We start from the raw sequence: 22,289 nt of genomic DNA, 5'->3' as shown, positions 1-22,289 counted from the left end.
GGCATGTTTACCCATGTGATAGATGTTTGTGTGTGCACAGAACATACCCTGTGGACACACCTCAAAACCACAAACTGGGGGGAGGGGCGGGAAGAAGGGGGGTGTTTACATTTTACGATTTTCAAGACTACACTGAATTTTTTCCCCAAGAAGAATATATTTCTGTTGCAATAAAAAAAAAATTTTTAAAGACTTTATTGGGGAAGGGGAACAGGACTTTATTGGGGAACAGTGTGTACTTCCAGGACTTTTTTCCAAGTCAAGTTGTTGTCTTTCAGTCTTAGTTGTGGGGAGCGCAGCTCAGCTCCAGGTCCAGTTGCCGTTTCTAGTTGCAGGGGGCGCAGCCCACCATCCCTTGCGGGAGTCGAACCAGCAACCTTGTGGTTGAGAGGACGCGCTCCAACCAACTGAGCCATCCGGGAGCTCAGCGGCAGCTCAGCTCAAGGTGCCGTGTTCAATCTTAGTTGCAGGGAGCGGAGCCCACCATCCCTTGCGGGAGTCGAGGAAGTGAACTGGCAACCTTGTGGTTGAGAGCCCACGGGCCCATGTGGGGATCAAACCGGCAGCCTTCGGAGTTAGGAGCATGGAGCTCTAACTGCCTGAGCCACCGGACCGGCCCATAAAAACTTTTTTAAAAGTAGAATTCTTCTTTGTCTCCTAAATGTTACAGAAATGATAGAAAGACTGTCGATCACCACTTTCCTAAGTTACACTTCACATTAGCAGAAGAATGGTCGTTATTTTTCTTACTTCAAAAACAGATCCTCTCATTTTAGTAACATAACCCTGGACAAATTATTAAGCAATTTTATGTATGTTACGTAAACTTTATATTTATTGGTATATATCAGTACATTAGATACTTTATAGTCAAACTAAAATCAAGAATAAAAGTGCAACCAATACATATAAACATGTGTATAAGTACACGCATACACACACTTTTCCTTAAACCAACTGAGTAGAGCTGCCTACCGGGTCAGCTTCTGGAGGCTCCCAGAGTGCCCTCCCCCCTTACTTCTCAGCTCCAAGAATCCCTGGTGAAGGCAGAAGGTGCAGGGTCAACATGCGGCTCCTGCTGTCCCAGTATGTTATGTGCTGGTCACCCAGGGCTATGGGTCCAGCCACCTCCCAGCCTCCTCTCCCACGTCATACATGGGCCCGCCGTCCCTGCAGGGGCTCCATGCAGGTGACAAACACCTATGGAGCTCATCCGGCCGGGCCAAGCAGGGAGGGTCTTCGGGTCTCCTTCGCTCTCCTGCCTCCCCATCTGCCCTCGGCCCTGTCCTACATCATCCTGACTCCTATTCATAAAATCCAGGCCCTTCATCCCGCCATCAGCCCCAGCCGGCCTCCGCTGCTGTCTCCTGCTCTCTCGCACTGTTTTTCTACAGAAACCCACCAGCACCTCATTTCCTCAGGCCATCTCCCCTTAGTGGGCGTGGCCACCAGCTCTTGCTGCCCACAACCCCTGGTGCCCTCGAGGACCCCTCTCCCAAACTCCTCCAGGAAGCCGTCTTCAATCTCCAGGCCAGATGTGACCCAGGGGCTCCCACAGCAAGACTGTCCCAGAACTTCTCTGAAATTTCCTTGAAACACGGTTCTCTACGCCTCACTGTATTGTGAGGTTTCCAAGGGCAGGGAGCTGCTGGTCTCATTCATCTGTGTGTCCTCTCATTTCAAACATATGGTTTTTAAAAATCTACCATTTATTGCATGCCTCCTACAAGCTGGGGATTCTGCCAGGACAGTTAAGCACGTCACTGCTAAGGCATCTTTCTACAAAGTCAGTAATAAGCATCTGCCCCTCGGAAGCATGCTCTGAGAATCCAGGGGGAGGGGGAAGGCAGACACAGCCCCGCCCCTCATGGCGCTTACAGTCTAGCACAGCAGACTTGAGAGGGCTGGGACAGCCATGGCAAGCACTCTCGTGTGTGCGAGGAGAAGCTGCCAGAAAGCCACCAAGGGGCTGCACTGCCAGGTGCACAAGTGAGGCAGAGGGCGCCCCAGCAGCGTCCGAGCAGGTGGGCAGGCCCACCCCGTGGGACCTCAGGTTTCATCTGAGAGCAGTGGAAAACCACCGGCAGGTCTCAAGCAAGGGAGCGCCGTGATGCCGGGCAGGTTGGAAGGTAGCTACACTGGTGGAGAACTACACTGGTGGAGAACGTAGCAGAGGGGGCCGGGGTGAAGGCAGTACACTGTTCACAGCAGCCAAATGGTGGGCACAACCAAGGGTCCCCCAGCCGGTGACTGGAGACAGAATGTGGTCTCGCCAGACAGTGGAACAGCACTCAGCCATAAGGAATGAAGTATTGACACAGGCTATAGCTTGGGTGAACCTGGAAACATGACCTCAGCCAAAGAGGCCCGTCATATAAGACCACCTATCACACGATTTCATTCATCGGAAAGTCCAGAACAGGCGACTCTATGGGGACCGAAAAGAAATGAGTGGTAGCTCAGGGCTGGGATGGGTGGGGAGAGGGGAAAGAGGGAGGGAACTGATACAAAGAGTTTCTTTTTTGGATAAAAATGTTCTAAAATTGATGGCAGTGATGGTTGCAAGTATCTGTGACTACACCAAAAAAACCCCACTAAATTGTACACTTCAGTGGGTAAATTATATGATATGAGAATTGTATCTCAAGCTGAGCCTTCGGTTTTCTTAAGTGATGACGATGGGAAGGCTCAGGGTGGCGGAAGGATGAAGGGGAAGAGGGATCCCAGGAATATGGTTCAGATAAAAGTGTGGGCCCAGGAGACTGGCTGTGCAAGGGGCAGCAATGGGGGGGAAGGGGCGCTGTGGTCTCGGTCCCATGGTCTGTCCCACAGAGTATGAAACGCGGAGCTTTAGGAGATGGCATTGGTTTTCTAACGCGGAGCTTTAGGAGATGGCATTGGTTTTCTCTTTAACACATAACGATGACTGTTTTAAGAGTGACAACTTAAACTCCAGGTCAGAAAGATTAAAATGTATCCTCCTGGAGGATAGCAGACTTGGGAAGAGAACTTGGCAAACAGAACCTACTGGTACTACAGCAAGGCAAGCAGTCGGGGAGCCTTCGGAATGACTCCACCTTGCACTCTCGCCTGGTGGACACTTCAGAGGAGGAATCCCGATGGTGTCCAGCGTGGCCAGTGAATCACAGTGGACATGATTCAGCACCCACATATGCATGCCACATACATAAGACCTCTCAAGAAGACATATCTTTATTGCTGTACTTGAGGACAGCCCCTTGGAATCCAGAGTCCATCAAATCGACAAATGGAGCAGAGCGCAAGGCCCCCCGTCCACCTCCACAGTCTCGGTGTCTGTCTGTCTGTCTGTCTGTCTGTGCCACACCAGCATGGACTGCAGCTTGTACAGCAGGCTCTTCTCACTCTCTGGCGAAGCTGAACTTACCTGAAGTTCAGGCCTGGAGATGCCCACTATATGTGGCACCCAAATGTTGTGCTGAGAATTCCAAAGAAGGAGGGGGAGAAAAAAACACCCTCTAGTGTTTATGATGGGTCTGTTATTTACACAGAAGTGCTTGTTGCTTGACAATTTAGATAAAAATGTTACGGCCTCTCTGCATGTGCTGCAAATTCATGGCATAAAACCACTGGAGCAACTAATGGAGTCTTCACACATCGTATCTCGTTAAAGAAGAGGGGTCCTGGCTCCACCGAAATCACAACCCAACAGCTGGGTGCAGCCACACCTGGGAACGCAGCCCGGCCTCTTCGGCTGGGCCACAACTCAGCTCTGACCAACTCGCCACACCTCCTTCTTTTTTCAAAGGAAAAATAGGAACTCTGGTTTTCAAATAGCAAGGTCCCATGGAAGCTGGTTTCCTGTTTATCCCCTAGTCCACCAATGGCGGGAGAAACATTGGGGCGTTATAAAGAACCTGTAGGTCTCTACTTCGGACCAACAACCAACCTATTTACTTCTAGGAGTCCTCAGTAAACATTTTTAAACACTTGTCCATGCTTCTACAAGTAACTAAAAAAATCCCAGTGCCAAGGGCATGAATGGGAAATTGATGGCTGTACACCAAAAGATATTACTCGGCTGCTACTGTATTTCTAACAGATGTGGCTAATGGGGTCATGTGTTCATTTCACTCTAGTTCATCATCCACGTGTGCACTTTTAATTGAAACTTAACCTTTACATCCCATATTCCAAGCGCAAGAACACATCTCTGTAGGTGCAGGTGGTACTAATTTCTCCCTAAGCAAATCTATCAATGAACACTACCTTTAATTTTATGTTGAGTTGAAAACAAACTCTGAAATACTGGCTTTTGCATCCCTGCTCCTGCATTTCAGCTCCTCTTGGGCAGGTTCCGGGGTGACCCAGCAGAGCCCCAGAGCCCCGCTGCCTCGTCTTCAAGACCTGGGATGTGGCCCGGATTCACCTCCAAGAGCTAGTTCATCGACCTTTCCCCCGCCAAGCTGCCAATCACCACCAAACTCTCCCAAGGAGAGGCGAGTAAATGTTAAGTCTACCCAACTCATTTCATAGGCGAAGATTTCACCTCCCGAGCTTGGGAGAGACCAGGCAGCTTTATTAGCATGCTGCAGCTCGGCCTCAGCCCCCTCCCCTCCCTCTTTTATGAGCCCTTGTTACATAAAATGCCACAAAGAGAAAAGGGAAAACAACACACTTACAGTTACAAACACAAGTTCCTATGGCCAGGCCAAACCCTGGCTGCTTACCAGATGTTATTTTTAGTCATTTAAAGAGAAACATTTCGAAAAGGCTGGAGAACCAAAGTTTTCCTCGTTGTCTTTCTTTTTAAACACACTCAGACACACAAAAAGATGGAGGTACATTCCCTTCGCAAGCATCCTTCCCCGATTCAAATTTAAAAACAGAGGCAGCCTGGAGTAGGACAGCTCCTTCCCGAGGCTGCACCACACTCTTCTAACAGGATTTTCCAAGGTTTCTCTCAGCCTCATCTAAATTCCGGCATGACAGATAATAAATAGCTACTCATTTACTATCATCATAAAAATTTAAACAGCCTTGAAATAGTTGCTACAATACAGAAATGATCAAATCTAAGCTTTGAAAAGCCACTCGGAATAGTAAAACTATTGCCACATAGAAGCACACACATAAAGAGACATTGTTGCAATAAAAGCTGCGGGATTACTGGATTCTCTCTCTCTCTTTTAAATCTTCTACTTGGAGCATAAGAGTCAACAACTTGCCGTTTTGCACAGTGAAAAAAGGGCTTAGGAACCCTCAGCTATCACACTGAACCCGATTTGGTGGGTTTTGTTTTTTGTAAGGAAAGTATCTGATTTGATTCTACGCAGTGATTAAATATCTTTGTGCTCAGCTGAGAAGGGTTTCCAACCCCTCCCCCTCCAAAAATGGCATCAAAGCAATCAAAATGGTAATGCCGGGCCTGGGTCCCCTCCCCCCGCGAACTCCCCGACTTCGACGGGGCCGCGCGCCGGGCCCCCCTCCGGCGGGAATGGAAGCTTCCACTCCAGGATGGGGGCGTGGGCCACGCGGGCGCGCGCGGCCGGGGAGGGGGCCGCAGCACTGGCAGAAAGGGGTTAATGCATTGGTCCCAACCCTCCCGTCCAGCCCGGCGCCCCCGACCAGGCGCAGACCCGCGGGAACAGCCATCTTTCTTTCCGCAACCCCGACCCCCTCCTTTTCCGCACGCCCCCTCCCACCACTTTTCAACTTTAAAGACTCGAAATGAACGCCCGGCCTCCGACTTCTCCCTCTCCGGGGTCGCCGCCACCGCCGCCGGCTCGTCCACATTTCCCACCACCACCAAAAATTCCTCGGAGGAGGGGTCCTCCGATCCCGCCGCCCGGGCCAGGAGTTGGGGAAAGGAGGCGACCAGATCAGCAGCCGAGCTGGGGGCGGGGGCGGGGGCGGCGCTGTCCAAGTTTGGTGCTGACGACTGAGGCCGGCATTCCTAAGGAAGCGCGATCGATGGCCAGGGGGCGCGGCGGGCGGGCGGGGGCGGGCCCGCGGCGCGGGGGAGGGAGGGGAGAGGGCAGCCGAGAGGGGCGCCAGCGCCCCCGCCCCCGCCCGCCTCGGAGCCCCGAGAGCGCCATTGGCTGCGCCGCTCAAAGTTCTCGGCTCCGGGCGGCGCGGGGAAGGGGCGGGAGTGCGTGTGCAGGGAGGGGGGAGCGGAGGGGGAGGGGCGCGAGGGGCGGGGAGGAAGGGGGCGGGGGCGCGCAGCCGGCCGCGCTCCGGCGGCATCTGTTCGTGGTGCTGAAACCCCGAGCGCCGAGCTCAGCGCAACTAAGTCACAATGGACAACTTTTCCTCCCCGAGGGGCCCGGAGGGGGTCGGCGGCCATGTCCCCCACCGCGAGGAGCTTCTCGTGGGTCCCAATCTACACCTGATGCCCGCAGACCAAAGTTGGGGCAGAACTGGGGGGTCCCGGGGGCTCCTTTCTTTTGTTCCCGAGAGCTGGCGTCAGGTTCCAAGAATAAAAAGTGATGCTGGAGAAGTGAGGGGAGGGGGAGCCCAGGGGAACTGTTCTGTAAATAAGATCTGCGATGGAACCCAGAGATCGCTTCCAAGTAGTTTGGTGTCCAGGCCCGAATTATCGCCCCCGTGACCCCCACCCTCACACCAGCATGAAGTGGGGGCAGCGAACTGGGAGAAATGCCCACATTCCAAAAACATGTCCACCAACTCAAAATGGACGCCGGGCGGCTCGCCGCCTTTTAAGTGCAGCTTCGATCTTTCGGCCACTGCGCTCTCCCCCCTCGGCCTCCAGGAACCCAGCTCTTTCTTTCCAGAAAAGGGGGGAGGCGGGTAACTTTAAGGATGACACACGGAGTCCTTTGGGAGTCTGCGCGCGCGGCGCCGAGGCCCGCACTTTGTAGGGTGCTGCCAAAGTGCCCCGCCACCCCTGTCCCCACCTCGGCAGGGGAGTGGGTACGGGCTCCAGCTCGCTTACTTGTTTGTCGCTGAGCGCGGCGATCCGCGGCTGCCTTTCGTGGAGCTGCTTCTTGAGGTCGCCGTTCTGCGGAAACACGAAGGAGCGGGCTCAGCCAGGCCGCCCGGGGGGTCGGGTGCGCCCAGAGCCCCGCGGGCCGCAGCCCCCGCCCCGCAGCCCGTGGGCCCCAAGTTCCTCGGCCGCGTTCCGCACGCGCGGCGGTCGGCTAGTGCCGCGCGGGGCCGCTTACCTGTGGCTGCCGCCTCATCGGGGCAGCTCGCGGGGCGGGGCGGGGGCCGAGGCCACCCGGCGGCGCGCCCCGAGCCGTGCAAGTTTGCAGGCCGGGGTGCGTGTGCGAATGAGTGTGAGTGTGAGTGTGTGCCAGGGGAGGGGGGAGGAACAAAGAGCCAAGTAAACACGGCGAGTCCGTGTCGAGCAAAGCTCATAAATATTCAAGTCGCGTCCTAATCTCCCCAACACACACACGCGCACGCCGCAATACCGCTCGGGCTCCGGCCGCTGCGCCGCTGCAAGCCGAGCAACAATCACCGAAACTACTTTTGCAAACTGTGCGGGATTGCAAAGAGGTGGGGGCCGCAGGGGGGCCGCGCGCACACGCTCACACACCCCGGGGCAAGCTCAGGAAGGGGCCCCCTCCCGGCACCCTCAGTGTGCACACCCTGTGTCGAGAAACAGAAGACGCCGGGCTCGGGTCCCACGGGTCCCACCGCCCCACGCCCCGCGAAAATAACTGTGAAGGATTGCGCGAGAGGAGGGTAGAGGGGAAGCCCAGAAGGGAGTCCTGCACGTCCCCATTTCTCCCCCCCTGGGGCCGGCTCAAAGAAGGAGCCCCCTCCCGGCACCTCCAGTCAAGCAGAGCCCGCGACGAGGAGCAGGACGCGGGACTCGGGTCCCGGGAGCCCCCCCCCCCCGGCCTGGGGCCCCGGGCCGCCTACCTGGTGGCGCGCGAGTTCCACGGCGAGCGCCTCGGGCCGGCTCTGAAGCTCCATCCCAGCAACTTGGGCACCACTTTGCGCTCACTTTGGCCCCGGCTCCCGGGAAGTTGCGCGGCTCCGCCGGGGCGAGAGCGGGCGGGGGCGGACCGGGCCTCCCCGGAGGCTGCCTTTCGCGGAGGCAGCCCCTTCCCCCACGGCCCAAAAGGATGGGGGAAGTCTGGAGAAGAGGAAGAAAGGCTGCCGGGAGCCGCGGCGACGAGCCCGCGGCCACCCCAACTCCTCAGGATGCCCGGCAAGTTGCGCCGGGTCCCCGGGCTGCCGGCGCCTCCGGGCGCATGGCCCCCCGGCGCCGGGAGCCCCGCGCAGCCCCGCGCAGGCCGGCGAGCGCCCGCCCCGCCCCCGCCTGCGCGAGCCGCGGGCCGGCAGGGACTATATTTCCTCCGGCGCGCGCGCCTGGATCTCACTGGGCCGCGGCAAAGTTGTGCCTCGGCCCGATGCTAATTCGGCAGTGCCCGGATGGAGCCAGCCGGGGCGGCAGGGGGCGGCGCCGGGGCCGCCCGCCCCGCCCCCGCCCCGCCCCCTGCCCCGCCCCGCCCCCGCCCCGCCCGCGCGTGCGCACTGCCGCCCCAAGCAGAACAAAAGTGGAGGCGCGGAGGGTGCAAACTCGCCGGCCCGCGGCGTGGGGCGCTCGCCCTGGCATCACTCTGGTGGGGCGCTCCGAGTGGGGTGCCCGGGAGCCTGTTCTCCGTCCCCCCAGCCAAACCCGAGGATAACGGGGTGCCCCCACCCCCCTCTTTGGGGCACCCAGCCTAGGGCCGTGGTTAAAAATACTTACCCGGGGGAGGAAAAATGTCCATTTTATGTTTCTCTTCTCTGCTCTCGCCGATCCCTCGTTTCCCTGCTCCCGCTTCCCCTGCCCCTGTCGGTCTCCCTCTCCTACTTTATTTAAATTGTCTCCATCCTCTCCTGCCTTCCTGTACGCGAGCGAGCGCTGTGACTTGGGAGATGAAATGCGTCATGTCGCCAGATTCCCCACCGCCTGATGGCCACCGCGTTGCTTAAACAGTATGAAAATTGATCTCTTGACTGTGCCTTTAATGATTTTTTTTTTTTTACACTCACAATTAAACTCTCAACAGATGTCACTGGACTTTTTAAGGCTGTTGTTAAACATCGTAAACATGCCGGGTCAATGTGACATAAAACAATTATAACTTCAGCTGCGGGGATCGCATTTCAGAACTCCCAGGCCCGCGCAGCTGGGAGGTTAACGTCGCCTAGTCGACATTACCGTCATGGAGTTACCATCGTCCCTTACCAGCGGAATGTTTTGTGGCCTATCCCTAGCGTCCTGGTGTGTTTGACAGGCGCGGGGGAGGAATGGTGCAAACGGACTTCAAAGTAAACGTTTAAACTGATAAATCACTATAACTTCTCATTCCTCCCCAGCACAAAGAATATCCCAGGCACACTCAATCAAGAAGTGCTCCTTTCAACATATACCAACATGCCACAAATTACATCTAGGGTCAGCAGAAGGTGTTGGACTTTTTTTCAGCAGGGGACCGGTGTTGTTCTGGCCTCTATTAAGACTTTTGCCACAAGTGACTTGTGTTGTCGTTGGGCTCCCAAAATACCAGGGACCTCTCATCCCTGACCCTTTCGGAAGCACTCAGTGAGGGATCACTGGTTAGCTCATGAGCTTTGTTATCCAGTGCAAAACTAACACATATTCATTTTAAGTGGTCCTGTTCCATTCCGTCTAGCACCCACCAGGGAAATGCAGAATTCACCAAATGCAAAACAAAAAGGCTGATTCTGGGTGCCCTAAGGAGGCTCTGGCTGCTTCCTCTCTGGGTTCAGCCCAGTGGTGTCCAGCTCAGGGTGGTGCCCCCCCATTTAGTGCCTCTGCTGGCCTGAACACCAGCCTGGTAGAGTGGACTGCCCAGGGGACCAGCATTCAGAGAGCCGAAGAGAGAGAGAGAGCTTGCGAGAGGATTCCTACTGTAATCTCTGTAAATGTCACTGGCTTTGGGGTAAAAGTTCATAATAATTTCATGGGCCACGTATGTATTGAAATCAACAGCGGGGATATTCAGGTTGTTTGTGCCCCGCACGGACCCAGGCAGATGCTGGCTGGAGGAGAGGGGCTCCTCCTGTAGACATGTTCAAATACTGTTTGCAAGTTTCTGTTCATTACTTCAGATTACAGAGACATCATCCGCAGCTGCCATCAGCTGTCTGTTGTTTTCACAGTCTCCTAATTCCTGAGCAAGCACAAAGCCTGGGGCCTGGTGGGGGCAGTGGTTATGCAAAGGAAAACCCAGCCGAAGTGCTTCTAAGCAAACTTTGCTGCCCTGCAGATGCCCTTTTCCCTCAGGGTATCCTGCACTCCAGTCCAAGCCGCCCTCCCTGTGCCCTTATCTGCCCTCCATCTGGAATGCCCTTTCCCTCATAACTCACCTGTTAAAAATCCTCTTCGCTCTCCAAGATTCGCTTTAAATGCCTCCTTTTCTGGGAAACTTCCCCTAAGTTCTACAAGTAAATGTTTTACTCCTCCCTGTGGAGACTCACCACACAGAGCTTTCTCAGAATGGAAGGTGTTCTGTCCCATAATAAAGGTGATTGTTTACTTCCCCACGGAGCCTGGGCCGACTCCAGTCTGGACGTGGGCAGCGCCCAGCATGTGTGTGCCGAAGGAAGGCATGGTATGCCTGGAGCCAAGTGGACGCTTAATGGATGAATAAGTGAGTGAGAAGGTGAATGAAGAAATGAATGCTGAAAGAGATACATTCTGGTTTGGGAAAGGTGGGCCACAGAAGGGAGCAATGGCTACAGTTCATTCCAGTGTCCACATTTCTCTTCACCTGCATTTTGGTCAAGTGGACAGGGAGGCTGGATTGGAACATGGAATATCTGGGTTTGAGATGTGGGTCCACCCCTTAACAGCCACGTGACCTTGGACAAGTTACTCAACATCTCTCCTGGCCTCCATTTTTTCGAATGTAAAATGGGAATCGTCCAACAAACCACAGTTACCCCCAGATCCATGCAGTTCCTCCTGGCCCCAGGCCTTGGCTGTTTGCACAGTGGAGAGCCCTAATCACTGTCTACACTGGCTTAACCCACCCAAAGCGAGGGTCAGCCTTTAGCATGGCCTCCGTGCATGCCTGCCACGGGGGTTGGGAGGCCACAGTGTCTCCAGCACCACGTCCAACACCAAAGTATTCTCCATATCTGCAATCTTGCTGGCTCTCACCAGAGTTCCAGGAGGTGGGTCATGTGCTCCCATTTTATAGGTTGGAAGACTGATGCACAGGGCACTAGCTTGCCTGGGGTGGAGACACAGGTGGAGGCAGAGAAGACCTGAGCAGGTGTTTAGGCTTCCACTTTGCAGCTGCGTGATCTTGGGCTAGTTGGCTGAAGGATGAATTGGTTTCCAAAGATAAGAAAGGATATTCTGGCTGAGGGAGCAGCAGAAGCCAAGGTTCTGAGGCAGGCCACATTGGGGCGCAGGTGGAGAGCAGGACAGAAGAGATGGTGGGATCATGGTCTGTCCTACAGGGTATGAAACGTGGAGCTTTGGGAGATGACATTGGTTTTCACTTTAACACCTAATGATGGCTGTTTTAAGGACGAGAACTTGAACTCCAGATCAGAAAGATTAAAATGTATCCTCCTGGACGAGAGCAGACTTGGGAAGAGAACTTGACAAACGGAACCTCCTGGTCTGCGAGGCCTGGCTGGAGTTTGAAATAGGTTACACGGGCAGGGGACCTGCCCAACAATTCTGCACAGGGACGAGACATGAGCAAGTCTGTGCTCTGAGATGACTGCGTGGTGATGTGAAGGATGCAGGAAAAGGTGGGGTCCGCTGGGAAGTGGAGGCCACGATTCAGGAGAGAAACGCCCACACCTGGCCTGGAAGAGGACACGAGGTGACAGGTGCAGATTCCAGGGGCCCCCACAGCCTCAGCACAGAGGAAGCGCGTGTGTTGGGGGTTGGCAGAAGGGGGCTTAAATGCCTGGGGTGTGTCAGGGGCTTAGGATGGTTCCCTTAATGTCTATCGTCCTGGGTAATAGTTAATAACGCCCTCTTTGCCTCCCAAACGTGCCCCAGCTTGGATGAGGAGTTATATGGTTCTCCAGCTGTACGGATTGAGACAGAACTCACCCTCCAGTTTTCATGACCCCAGAAAGCCTGCTGCCCTCCCAGTACCCCACATTGTCTGAGCCCTGCACAGTGTCCCTTGGTCTAGAGTGGCTGGAGGTCAGGAATGGAGTCTGGGACACAGGCCACAGAGGTCAAGATCCCAGCAGGGTCAAGCCGTGGGGCCAGCTGCTGCATCACAGCCAGTCGCTCCGCTTCCTACCAAATGGGTGGCCAGGCCCCGTCCTGTCACTCGGAGACCACACAGTAAGTATATCTGGGAAACACCTGCCAGACACAGACAAGCTCAGAGTGTGACGAGCGGCCCCTACGCATCTCCTTGGATGTCCCTGGGCACCTTCCCTCAACAGGCCCTGATCTCCGCTCAGCAGCCCCATCTGGAAGCGGGAGAATCCATCGGTTCCTGGAGTCATCCTCTCCTCTCTCGGGCCCCACATCACATACAGCGATGGAACAGTTAAGATGTGGTCCTATGGGGTCAGGGTCAGCCCTAAACTCAATACGACTGGTGTCCCTATAAGAAGAGGAGAGAAGTCACACACACACACACGGAGAATGCCGTGTGAAGACAGAGGCAGAGATGGAGGCTCTAAGCCGAGGAAGCCCAAGGATTGTCGGCGCCACTGGAAGCTGGGAGAGAGGCCTGGGAAGGGCTGTCCTCCTCCACAGGAGACACCAACCCCGCTGACACCTTGATTCTGGGCGCCTGGTCTCCAGACTGTGAGAGAATACGGCTGTGTTGTGAGCCCCCCAACCCACCCCTCTGAGGTGCTTTGATACAACAGCCCCAGGAACCCGCCCTCCACCCCGACAGAGCCCAAGCCCTCTGCTCTGATCAGCAGACTGACGAGCCGAGGCTTTGGGGTCAGGCGCCAGATGGACGCCCAGTCGCGCTGCCCGCAGCTCTGTGACCTTACAGGAGTTCCCCAGAGCCTCGCTCCTTTTCCCAACTTCTGGGTCTCTGCTGGTGATCTGCAGCATTTATCCTGATCTCTGCCCCCATGTTCACAGGACGTTCTCCCTGGACGTGTCTCAGTGTCCAAATTTCCCCTTTTTATAAGGACACCAGTCATATTGGATTAGGGACCGCCCAAATGACATCACTTTTGCTTGGTGGCCTCTATAAAGACCTTATTTACAAATAAGGTCACATTCTGACGTCAAGGGGCTTAGGACTCCAACATATGAATTCTGGGGGACAGATTTCAACCCTAAGAGCCGATCAGGAGCTTCTCTCTCTAAGACGGCCTGGCAGCCACTCAGCTGTCATTCATTCCCCTCTCATTCACTCACTGTGTATATATTTCGCGCTGAAGTCATGCCACTCCCTACACCAACGGACCTCATCTTAGCTCTTGGTCCTCATTCCCCAGTTGAGTGTCTAGTCCCACGCATCATGCTTTAGTTTGGACCTTTTGCTAATTTGGGGTGAATCCTGCTCTTTTGCCTCCCACCCCACACCCCTACCCTCTATTCCGAAGCAACACTTTTCACCTGATTTATAAACAGAACAAGACAGAATGCTCCCCGGCACCCTAGAGACCTGCCGCTGGACAGAGAAGGAAAGGCTGAATGCAGACTTTGGCAGCCCTCTTGGCAGACCCCTTGGTGGGGGTGTCCCAGGGAGGCCCATTCCCTCTCTGACCTGTAAGGGCCCTTCCTGCACGAACTCGACGGAAAGCCCTTGCTCCAGGTCAAGGGGCCCCTGGAACTGCAGCTCCGGCCTCCTGGCTCCCCCTCCGGTATAGCCAGCCACGCAGTAGTCAACGACCGTCTGACTTTTTTGTTTCAAGTACAGCGATTTCCAGAAGTCTGAAAGTTTCTCCCTGGAAAAGCGTATGCTGCTGTGCACCTGCATTTCTAAACCAGCGGAAGAGGAAAGACAAACCCTCCGTGTTATGGATGCCATGTTGACAACCGACTGGAGACCAGCCCGGTCCTCGATCCCAAATCCCTTCAGAGGCAAACCCTGCTCTGCAGGCTGAGTGAACGCCCGTGGGGCAGGGTGGCACCGCTCACGGGATGGGCAAGGCTCTGAGGGCTGTTTGAAGAGGATCAGGATGAGGACGGAAATGGCATGTGAGGACGGGGGACCCATCACCATATGTGCCCACCCCAGTCTAACTCGACACTTTTGTCATGTCATCGTGTAAGTAAATCTCATGCCTCCTGCCCACCCGAGAGGCAGATGCCATTACTCATTTTTTCTAAAGGACTTTTGAAAAGCCCGGGAAGCTGATAGTTTGTCCCAGGTCTTGGCCGCGGGCTCGAGTCAGAGTTCAAACTCAGGACTGTCTGACTCCAAACCCGGGATGTTTCAACCCCCTCTGGCCACCCCCCCTTCTAATTGGGTCTCCGTCCTGGCATTATTACAAGTTCATGGTCCAAAAGTCTTTGGGGAGGGGTTCTATCCCCCAATACGTTTTCTTACCTCCCCAGCGAACAACAGTGCACTGTGCAAAGGCAGAATTCAAAACCCAGAGAAACCATTGAGGAATGATTGACATACAAAAAGCTGTGCATACACAGAGGGTGCCAAAAACATGTAGACACATTTTAAGAAAGGAAAACTGTATTAGAATTGTCATGCTCAATATGTACCGATAACAAAAGATGAACACAAGTCACGTTTGACTTCTGCAATGACAAGAGGTGCTCAGAGTGGTTCCCATCAGTGTCCAGACACTTCCGATTACCGCAAACTACTGCTTGAGCAACGCTGACCGAAATATCCACTTGGATACATTTTTTTTGCGCCCCCCCCCCCTCCCCGCATCATCTTCAGTCTTCGAGCCTCTGGAAAGCCTCCCCATACCATCGCCCAGCACGATACCTTTGGGGAGCAGGGGGAGAAGGAGTGGGTACCTGACCATCCTTGGAGTCAGAAACTGTGGGTTCAAGGCCTCACAGATACCCATGGGCTCCTGGCGTCACCTCTGGGACTTTGGGGTTCTTTCTGGTAAAAGAGGTTGATGTGGACGTAAAGTGACAAAATGGCCAGGGGGGGGACAGGGGCTTCCCAGGAACAACCCGCACCACCCGGAGCCCCATGAAGACACATGCAGTCCCCAGCGGGAGCCCAGCCCTCACCACCTGAGAATATTTCTGTCCCAAAGCTTCTATTATTAGCTGACGCACCCTAATTAGTACTTTCCCACCCACAGCATCACAGGTTCTAAGCCAGCCGTTCCATCCTCTGTGGAGAATGAGTCAGCGGCTACACAAGTATGTAGGATGGCCTTTACAAGGAGAAAAAACTTCTTCCGGAGCGTGGGGCGACATAAGCCCTTATGTCGGTCTCACCTTTACGCCTGGAAGGCCCAAGGACCCGCCAGGGTGGAATTGGTCCTCTGATTTCCTGTCTCACACTTGCTGATGTTGTCACTCCCAGGCTTCTTCTGGCGAAGCAGTGATTCTGACACTGGAACCCTTCTGCAGAGTGATAGTAAACGTTAGTTTGCACTTGTCGGCCCAGCAGCCTGGTTTGTCTCTCAGGGGACAAAGCCAAGTGCATGGGGTGGGGGGAGTGCGGTAAGTACTGGGGAGCAGAGTGAGGAAGAACTGGCTTTCACTGCAGCATCGTGGGGTCCTGCTATGCAGCTGGGTCCAGAACAGATGCCGGCAAGAGATATAAACAGGGGCTGGGAGCCCACGGGGAGACCCTATTCTCACTGACAGGCTTCACCTCATCCTTTCACTGACTCCTGCAACAACCCTGAGGTGAGGTGGCGGGATTGCTGTCACCTCCACTCTGCATGGGGACACTGAGGCTCAAGGCGGTTAGGTTATTTGCAAGTCACGTAGTTGGTGGATGGCAGTGCGGCTTGAGACTGAGCTCCACTGCTTTCCGATTGCAGCTGTGGGGGACAGGGCACTTCAGGACAGGGGCCGAGGGAGCCCTGGTGTGGAGGCACGAAAGCACAGCGGGGTTCGGACACAGGCATGCTGGGAGACGAGGGACGTGGTGGCTTAGCTTAGTTTTAAGCCAGAAGCCACCCGTGAGCTAGGATTCAAGTGAGAGTTTAGCTAGAAGATGACCCTAGGAGGCGACCCCAGGAAACACTTGTGGGGTGTGGAAGGTAAGCTGGGAAGGGCAGGAAACCAAGCAGGGCACCACAGTGGCCACCCGGCTCAGCCGCGCTAATAATTCTGGGGGACTGAGTGGACCTCAACTCCCCTTTGTCCCACTCAAGAGGAGAGAGCTGGGGTACTTCTCTCCCGACTCCCTGCCCCTCGTTGGTCAAAGGCTGCTCTCGGGGACGTTCTGTCTCATCAGGTCGGAATCCCCAGGCCACGCCTGCTCCCGAGGCTGGAGAGTGGCAGGTGGTCACAGAAGTTTCAGGATGCAGGGAGGAAGGCGAGAAGGTGGGTGGATGAATCCTCTGCCCCAGTGAAAGCATTAAACGGAGGCAGAGGCCAAATGCTTCCTGAAGCAGTTGGAAAACGGTTGGCAGGCGATGAGAATCCTTGACGTTTAAAGAGCCGTACCCATGTACCAACTGAATCCAGGTGTGGTGGGACGGGGGGCAGGGCGATGGTTAGGACGCTGCCCTAGGAGGACAGTCCAGACGTGGCCTGGCACGGGCGGGAGAGGCAGGGGGGGCGAGCAGCTGGCTGGGACTGAGAGCTGAGGCCAACCAGGGGAGAATGCTGGGGCCAGACAGGGCTCCCAACTCTTCTGCCTTCTGACCTGTGAGCCCTAGTGGGCAGGGAGGCTGGCGGACAACCAGGGGCCACAGGCCAGAGCAGCAGTGGCCACAGGGCAGGCTGATGGCTAGGTCACAGGGCTGCCGCACCTGGAGAAGCCAGCTGCAAGTTTGATCTGGAGCGCAAGGAACAGGCTCAGTAACTCTCGGCTGCCCCAGTGTGCCGCCCTGAACATGCCCTGGACCTTGGCCTCGGGGCGGGGGGCTGATGACGAGGCTCCAGGACGCCCCTCGGGGCCCTGTGCTTGTCTTTTCTGAGTGGGGAAAGGAGTGGGGCAGCCCAGCCACCTCAGATTGGGCACTTTTGAAACCTGGCTGTCACCCACTGGCTGAATGACGTAAAGCAAGTTATTTGCTCTGAGTCTCCGTCTCTCCTCCTATAAGATGGGGGTTATCCATGCAGTGGACAGTCCCAGAGCACAGGCTATGTGCCAGTGGGGACATAAGGTGAGTGAATGGAAGCCCTCCTCTGGGTGGCACAGCCACGTGAGCTGTGCGGTGGGTGCTAGAACAGACCCGTTGCCCGGGGACAGTGGGCAGGAGACAGTCCACCCCCTGGAATGCTGCCCTGGGCTCACCTGGATCCCAAAGTGCAGGTGGCACACCTGGGAGACAGCCACCTGGCAGAGGTCTTGGCATCAGAGGTCAAGAAGTTTTGGGGCAAGAGCCTGCCAGTCGTAGGTGGTTACTCAGCTGCTACTTGAGGGAGGGGTGGCAGCCCCCGACCCTGGAGGCTGGAACAGTGATCCAGGATGGAGGAAGTAGTGGGACCCATGGGGTAGGGCAGGTGAAAGTGACACAGGGTGACAGGTGAGGCGGAGGGAGGAAAGAAGAGGAGGACGTCTAGGGCAGCCTCAGGTTTCTGGCCTGGGGACTGGGCAGTGGAGCAGGATCCGGTGGGTGTGGCGGGGAGGCTGGGAGATGATGAGGTTGGGGTGTTACGGCCCTGCCCGCCCCCAGGCTTGTTTGGGGGTCACTGTGAGACATTAAGGGCCGAGTCCAAGTGCAGGGGCAGGAAGGCAGGTAGAAGCGAGGTTTGTGATCAGCCCTCCCCTTGTTCCTTCTCCCCTTCATTTCCCTCCCTGGATGGGGTTGGATATGTCCCCCCAAATTTAAATCCTTCCCAGAACCTCAGAATGCGGCCTTATTTGGAAAGAAGGTCTTTGCAGATGTGATCAAGCTAAGATGAGGTCATCCTGAAGTAGGGGGCCCTTAACCCAGTATGACTGGGACCCTGATAAGCAGAGGAGAGGCACAGAGTCAGGCGCACACAGAGGAGATTGCTGTGGGACAAGGGACGCAGAGAAGAGCTAGGACTGCCAGCTACAGCAGAGGCTAAGAGAGGCAGGGGACAGCCTGCTTCCTAGAGCCTTTGGGGAAAACACAGCCTTGCCCACACCTTGATTTCAGACTCCTGGCACCCAGAACTGGGAGGTAATAAATGTCTGTTGTTTAAAGCCGCCCACCGTGGAGCTCTGTGACAGCGGCCCCTGACGATAACACACTCCCTGTCTTCCGCTCCTCAGCCAGCCCTCCTCCTTCATGGAGCTCCACCTCCTTCTCCAAGCCAGCCTATCCGTCAGTCCGTCAGCTCCTACCCTGAGGGAGGGTTGAGGCTGGACCTGGTCTTCTCACGAGCATGGCCTCTTCTCCAGACTTCACTTCCCTCACCCGCCAGCGGGTTGGGCATCATGGCTTCCCTGTGGCATGACAATGGGAAATGCCACCTTCAGCCTTCATGCTCTACTGTCATTCTCAACTCCTGCTCCTCCTTCCGTGCCCTGTGTTTGCGGGATAGAAAGTAGAGTTTAATTATCTGTTCCCATATTCAGCACATAATTTTTTACCATAGTTCCTGGAAAACTTTCAAGGACTTTCGAAAGCAATCCCTTTTGTTCGCTGCCCAGCTGAGTTAGCTGAACACTAGAGCGGCAGGACAGAATCAGTCGAGCTTCCTGCTTCACCCCTCCCCCGCCTCCCTGCTTCACATCGATGCAGGTTCCAAATTAAAGAGCACGTGTTAGGCATCACCATGTATCAGGGACCACGGTAGGCATTTTAAGTTGTAACAACAATAGTAATGTTTATTGAATGCGTGCATGTTAAATGCCAAGACTTATGCTAAGGGCTTTCCGTAGTGTTTCATTTTCATCCTTAGGAGGCAGGTAATTAACCCCATTGTGTAGATGAGGAAACTGAGGCCAGCCTACATTCGGAGACCTACCTTATCTCAGGAAGCATAGCTGGTAAGTGATTCTGTGTGACCTAAACTAACCCAGGTCCAAGGCCGCTGTACTACCTCCACCTCACAGCTCTGCTGACCTTGGAGAAGACGCCCAGCAGAGGGCTGACCACTGGGGCCTGTGGACAAATTATAGGCTGGGTGGCTGGAGTACAGCCTTCTAGCCCCAGTTGTCTCACCCGCTGGGGAGGACACAGGTAAAAAAAAAAAATCTTTCAACTACCTCGTGGCAATCACTGGCGAGAATTGTAGTCAAGTAGTTAGCAGTTATCAATAACATTTATAATAATGAAATGAGAATCATTATGATAACAACGAGGGGTGCCATGAACTAGTGGTAATTGTAATAATTATGAATTTGTTGGGAGAATTCGAAGATGGTTCAAGGTTTGTAAATCAGGGAGGAAGGGGAAAGGGAAGTATGGGCGAAAATGTGTGAACTTAGAAGTTCTGAATACCTGCCTGACAGTGACCAGAAAAGAATTTCAAGACAATTGCTTACCCAAGGATATACCCCCCAGGGTAGGATATATCAGATCTCCTGAAAATGCAAAAACAAACAAACAAACAAAACCCCAAGACACACTGGCCCCTAGGACCATTCTAAGACTCCAGTCTAAGATGGCAGCTATTTAGACACCAAGCCTGTAACACAGCTAAACCCAGGAGCAGATGGGGAGCAGAGAGGGGAACGTGGTCCGTGCCTTCCTTGCCTTGTTCCCAGCACCCAGCACGGGGCCCACAGGGTGAGTGCTTACAAAAGTCATGCCTGTTATATTTGGTAGTGTGTCATCCTACATGAACACCAAATCTGGGGCGTCTCATTCAGCCAATCACTGGCTTGGCCCTCACTCCTCCCACAGCAATGGAGGCTTCAGTTTATGTACACGTGCAGGTGTATGTGTGTGCACACCCATGTGTATTTATTTGTGCACTTCTATGTTCCAATAGGGATTCAACTTGGCACTAGATAAACTTGCTAAAAATTGGAAAGCTATGCAAACTTGCAGTTTGGCATTAAATTTCCAACTTGATATCATGCACTGGACAAGATTCAAGTTGCAACACCTGAAAGACACTTGCTTATTTGTGAATGTGAGGGTTGTGGCCTCGGCCCACCTGTCTCACGAAGATACGAGGATGGATCCGGAGCCAGAGTCAGGAAGGGATGTTAAAACATGCAATGCCAGACAGCTGCTTATCTCAGTGGCATTAATCCAACTTCCCCACCGGCCCCACCCCCAAGCCCACTGAATCCTAGGGGCTAAGAATCCCCCTGGACTCGCTCAAGAAGCACCAATATATGGTGATGGAAAGAGAACTGACTCTGGGTGCTGAACGCCCAGTGTGATATACAGATGATGTAACACAGAATTGTACTCCTGAAATCAACGTAACTTTACTAACCATTGTTACCCAATAAACTTTTATTAAAAACAACAAAAGCACAATCAAGCTTGCACTTACGTAAGAAGCATCCCCCAGCCCTGGGACCTAGCTGTCCTGACGCATTCCAAGGAAGGTTAGCGTCTTGGAGGGGTCCGTGACTTTAGCCTGTACAGAGCAGGCAGACCTGGCCTGACCTGCCCGTGGCCCCCCCAATGGCTCCCTGTTGCCCCAGGTACTCCTTCTAGCCCCTCCCTGATGGCCCAGTGCAGGGCCTCCCTGCCCCCCCCCAGGATGTGGCCTCTGCGTCCCCATCACCCCTTTGCTCCCTCTCTGTTCCAGACCCTCTGCCCCTGTTTGCCGGGTTCGTGGCCTGCCTCCAAGCCTCTGCGTCTGTGAAGCTGCCATCATCCCATCCCCACACTCCGCCTAGCGTTGCTAGACAGAAATAATAGCCATGTGGCTGACGGACAGACTAAGCTTTTGATCTATACACTCAGTGCCTACCACCAGCTGAGCCTGGCACTGTCCTGAGGATACAAACGAGGTAAGTTAAGTCCCAGGCTCCACAGAGCTTCCTTCTAGGTAAGAAACAATCGATAGAAACAGACACGGAACAGGTAGAGAGAGTGATGAGGTCGGGCCATGCTAACAAAATACCACAGCCTGGGGGGGCTTCAACAACAGACACTTATTTCTCACAGTTCTCCAGGCTGGAAGTCCATGATCAAGGTGCTAGAAAATTCGATTTCTGGTGAGCAGACAGCCACCTTCTCACTGTGCCCGCAGTCTTCACATTCCTGAGTGCGTGCATGTGGAGAAACAGAGAAAACTCCTTTGTCTTCTTTTTATAAAGTCTACCAGTTCACCAACTCCAGTCAAAATCCAATGGAGACAGATCCTGCCGGATTAATCCAATTGAAATCTCAAAGTTAGAAGAGATCTTCAAGTTCATCTCACCCATTCTCTCATTTTATAGATGAAGACTGGTTCAGAGGACTTCAATTACATCTCAAGTCAGTGTCAGGAGGATATTAGGATCCCGCCTTCATGACCTCATTTAACCTTAACCTTTTACCTCTTAAAAGCACTATCTCCACATACGGTCACATTTGGGGGGAGACACAATTCAGTCCATAGCAAACACTAGGCAGAAAACAGTGGGGAAAGCTTAAGGGGATTGAGAGTGACAGGAGGGGATGTTTCTGTTATGGAGGTTGGAAGGTCTTTGAGGAGGTAGCATCTGAGCAGAGGCCTAGATGATGGGAGGAAGGCCCCCAGGTAAGCTGTGGAGGCAGGGCAGTACAGTTGGAGGAAGAGCCTGTGCAAAGGGCCGGGGGCAGGAACTGCAGGGAGGCCAGTGTGGCTAGAGGCGAGTGAGTAGGGTGGGAGGGATGTAGGGGATGAAATCAGAGATGTCAATAAGCCTAAAACTCACCAGGATCTGGGGGCATGTCTGTCTGTTCCACCACAGAAAGTGCCCTGGGGTCAGGGACAGCACCCTGCCCACACCGTGTCCTGGAGCTCAGCCCAGGTCCCTGTAAGCACACTACCCTCTAACCCGTGCTGGACTGGCCTGGGTCAAGAGGGGGTAGATGAAGAATCCCAGGGTGGGCATGTTTGCAGCACTGGGCACAGAACTGGCTCCCGGCATTTATAAATAGAGTCTGAGGGGTAAAAATATATCCGAGGAGAACATGAGGCAGATAGAACAGAAACAGTTTACTTTCCCTTGTTGGGGTGACTAAGGTGATTGACATGAACTGTGTCACTCTGTTACCCAGAAGCATGAGATGAATTCAGCAGACACAGTCTGCTGTGTGCCCCAGACCCCAGCCACACCCCACGCCTGCTCCAGACTTCCTCTGCCCCGTGAGTCTTCCAGGGGTGGTTTATAGATTGGTTTGGGGAGGTC

General features: G+C 54.5%; 1 protein-coding gene across 1 annotated transcript in view; it reads right to left on the bottom strand.

The window, feature by feature from the left end:
- PHF21B (PHD finger protein 21B) overlaps positions 1-8,170 on the bottom strand; it is an 84,183-nt gene extending 76,013 nt beyond the window's left edge. Inside the window, exons 1-2 of the mRNA XM_081059030.1 lie at positions 7,870-8,170; positions 6,935-7,000 (exon numbers count right to left, since the gene is read on the bottom strand). Coding sequence (XP_080915156.1) covers positions 6,935-7,000; positions 7,870-7,923 — 120 coding nt within the window. The 5' untranslated portion in view covers positions 7,924-8,170. The remainder of the gene's footprint in view (positions 1-6,934; positions 7,001-7,869) is intronic.
- Between the last annotated feature and the right edge of the window lie 14,119 nt (positions 8,171-22,289).

Source organism: Rhinolophus hipposideros, assembly GCF_964194185.1.
Source record: "Rhinolophus hipposideros genome assembly, chromosome: 9".
In the NCBI taxonomy this organism is placed as follows: Eukaryota; Metazoa; Chordata; class Mammalia; order Chiroptera; family Rhinolophidae; genus Rhinolophus; species Rhinolophus hipposideros.
This window is presented reverse-complemented; position numbering and strand designations above follow the sequence as displayed.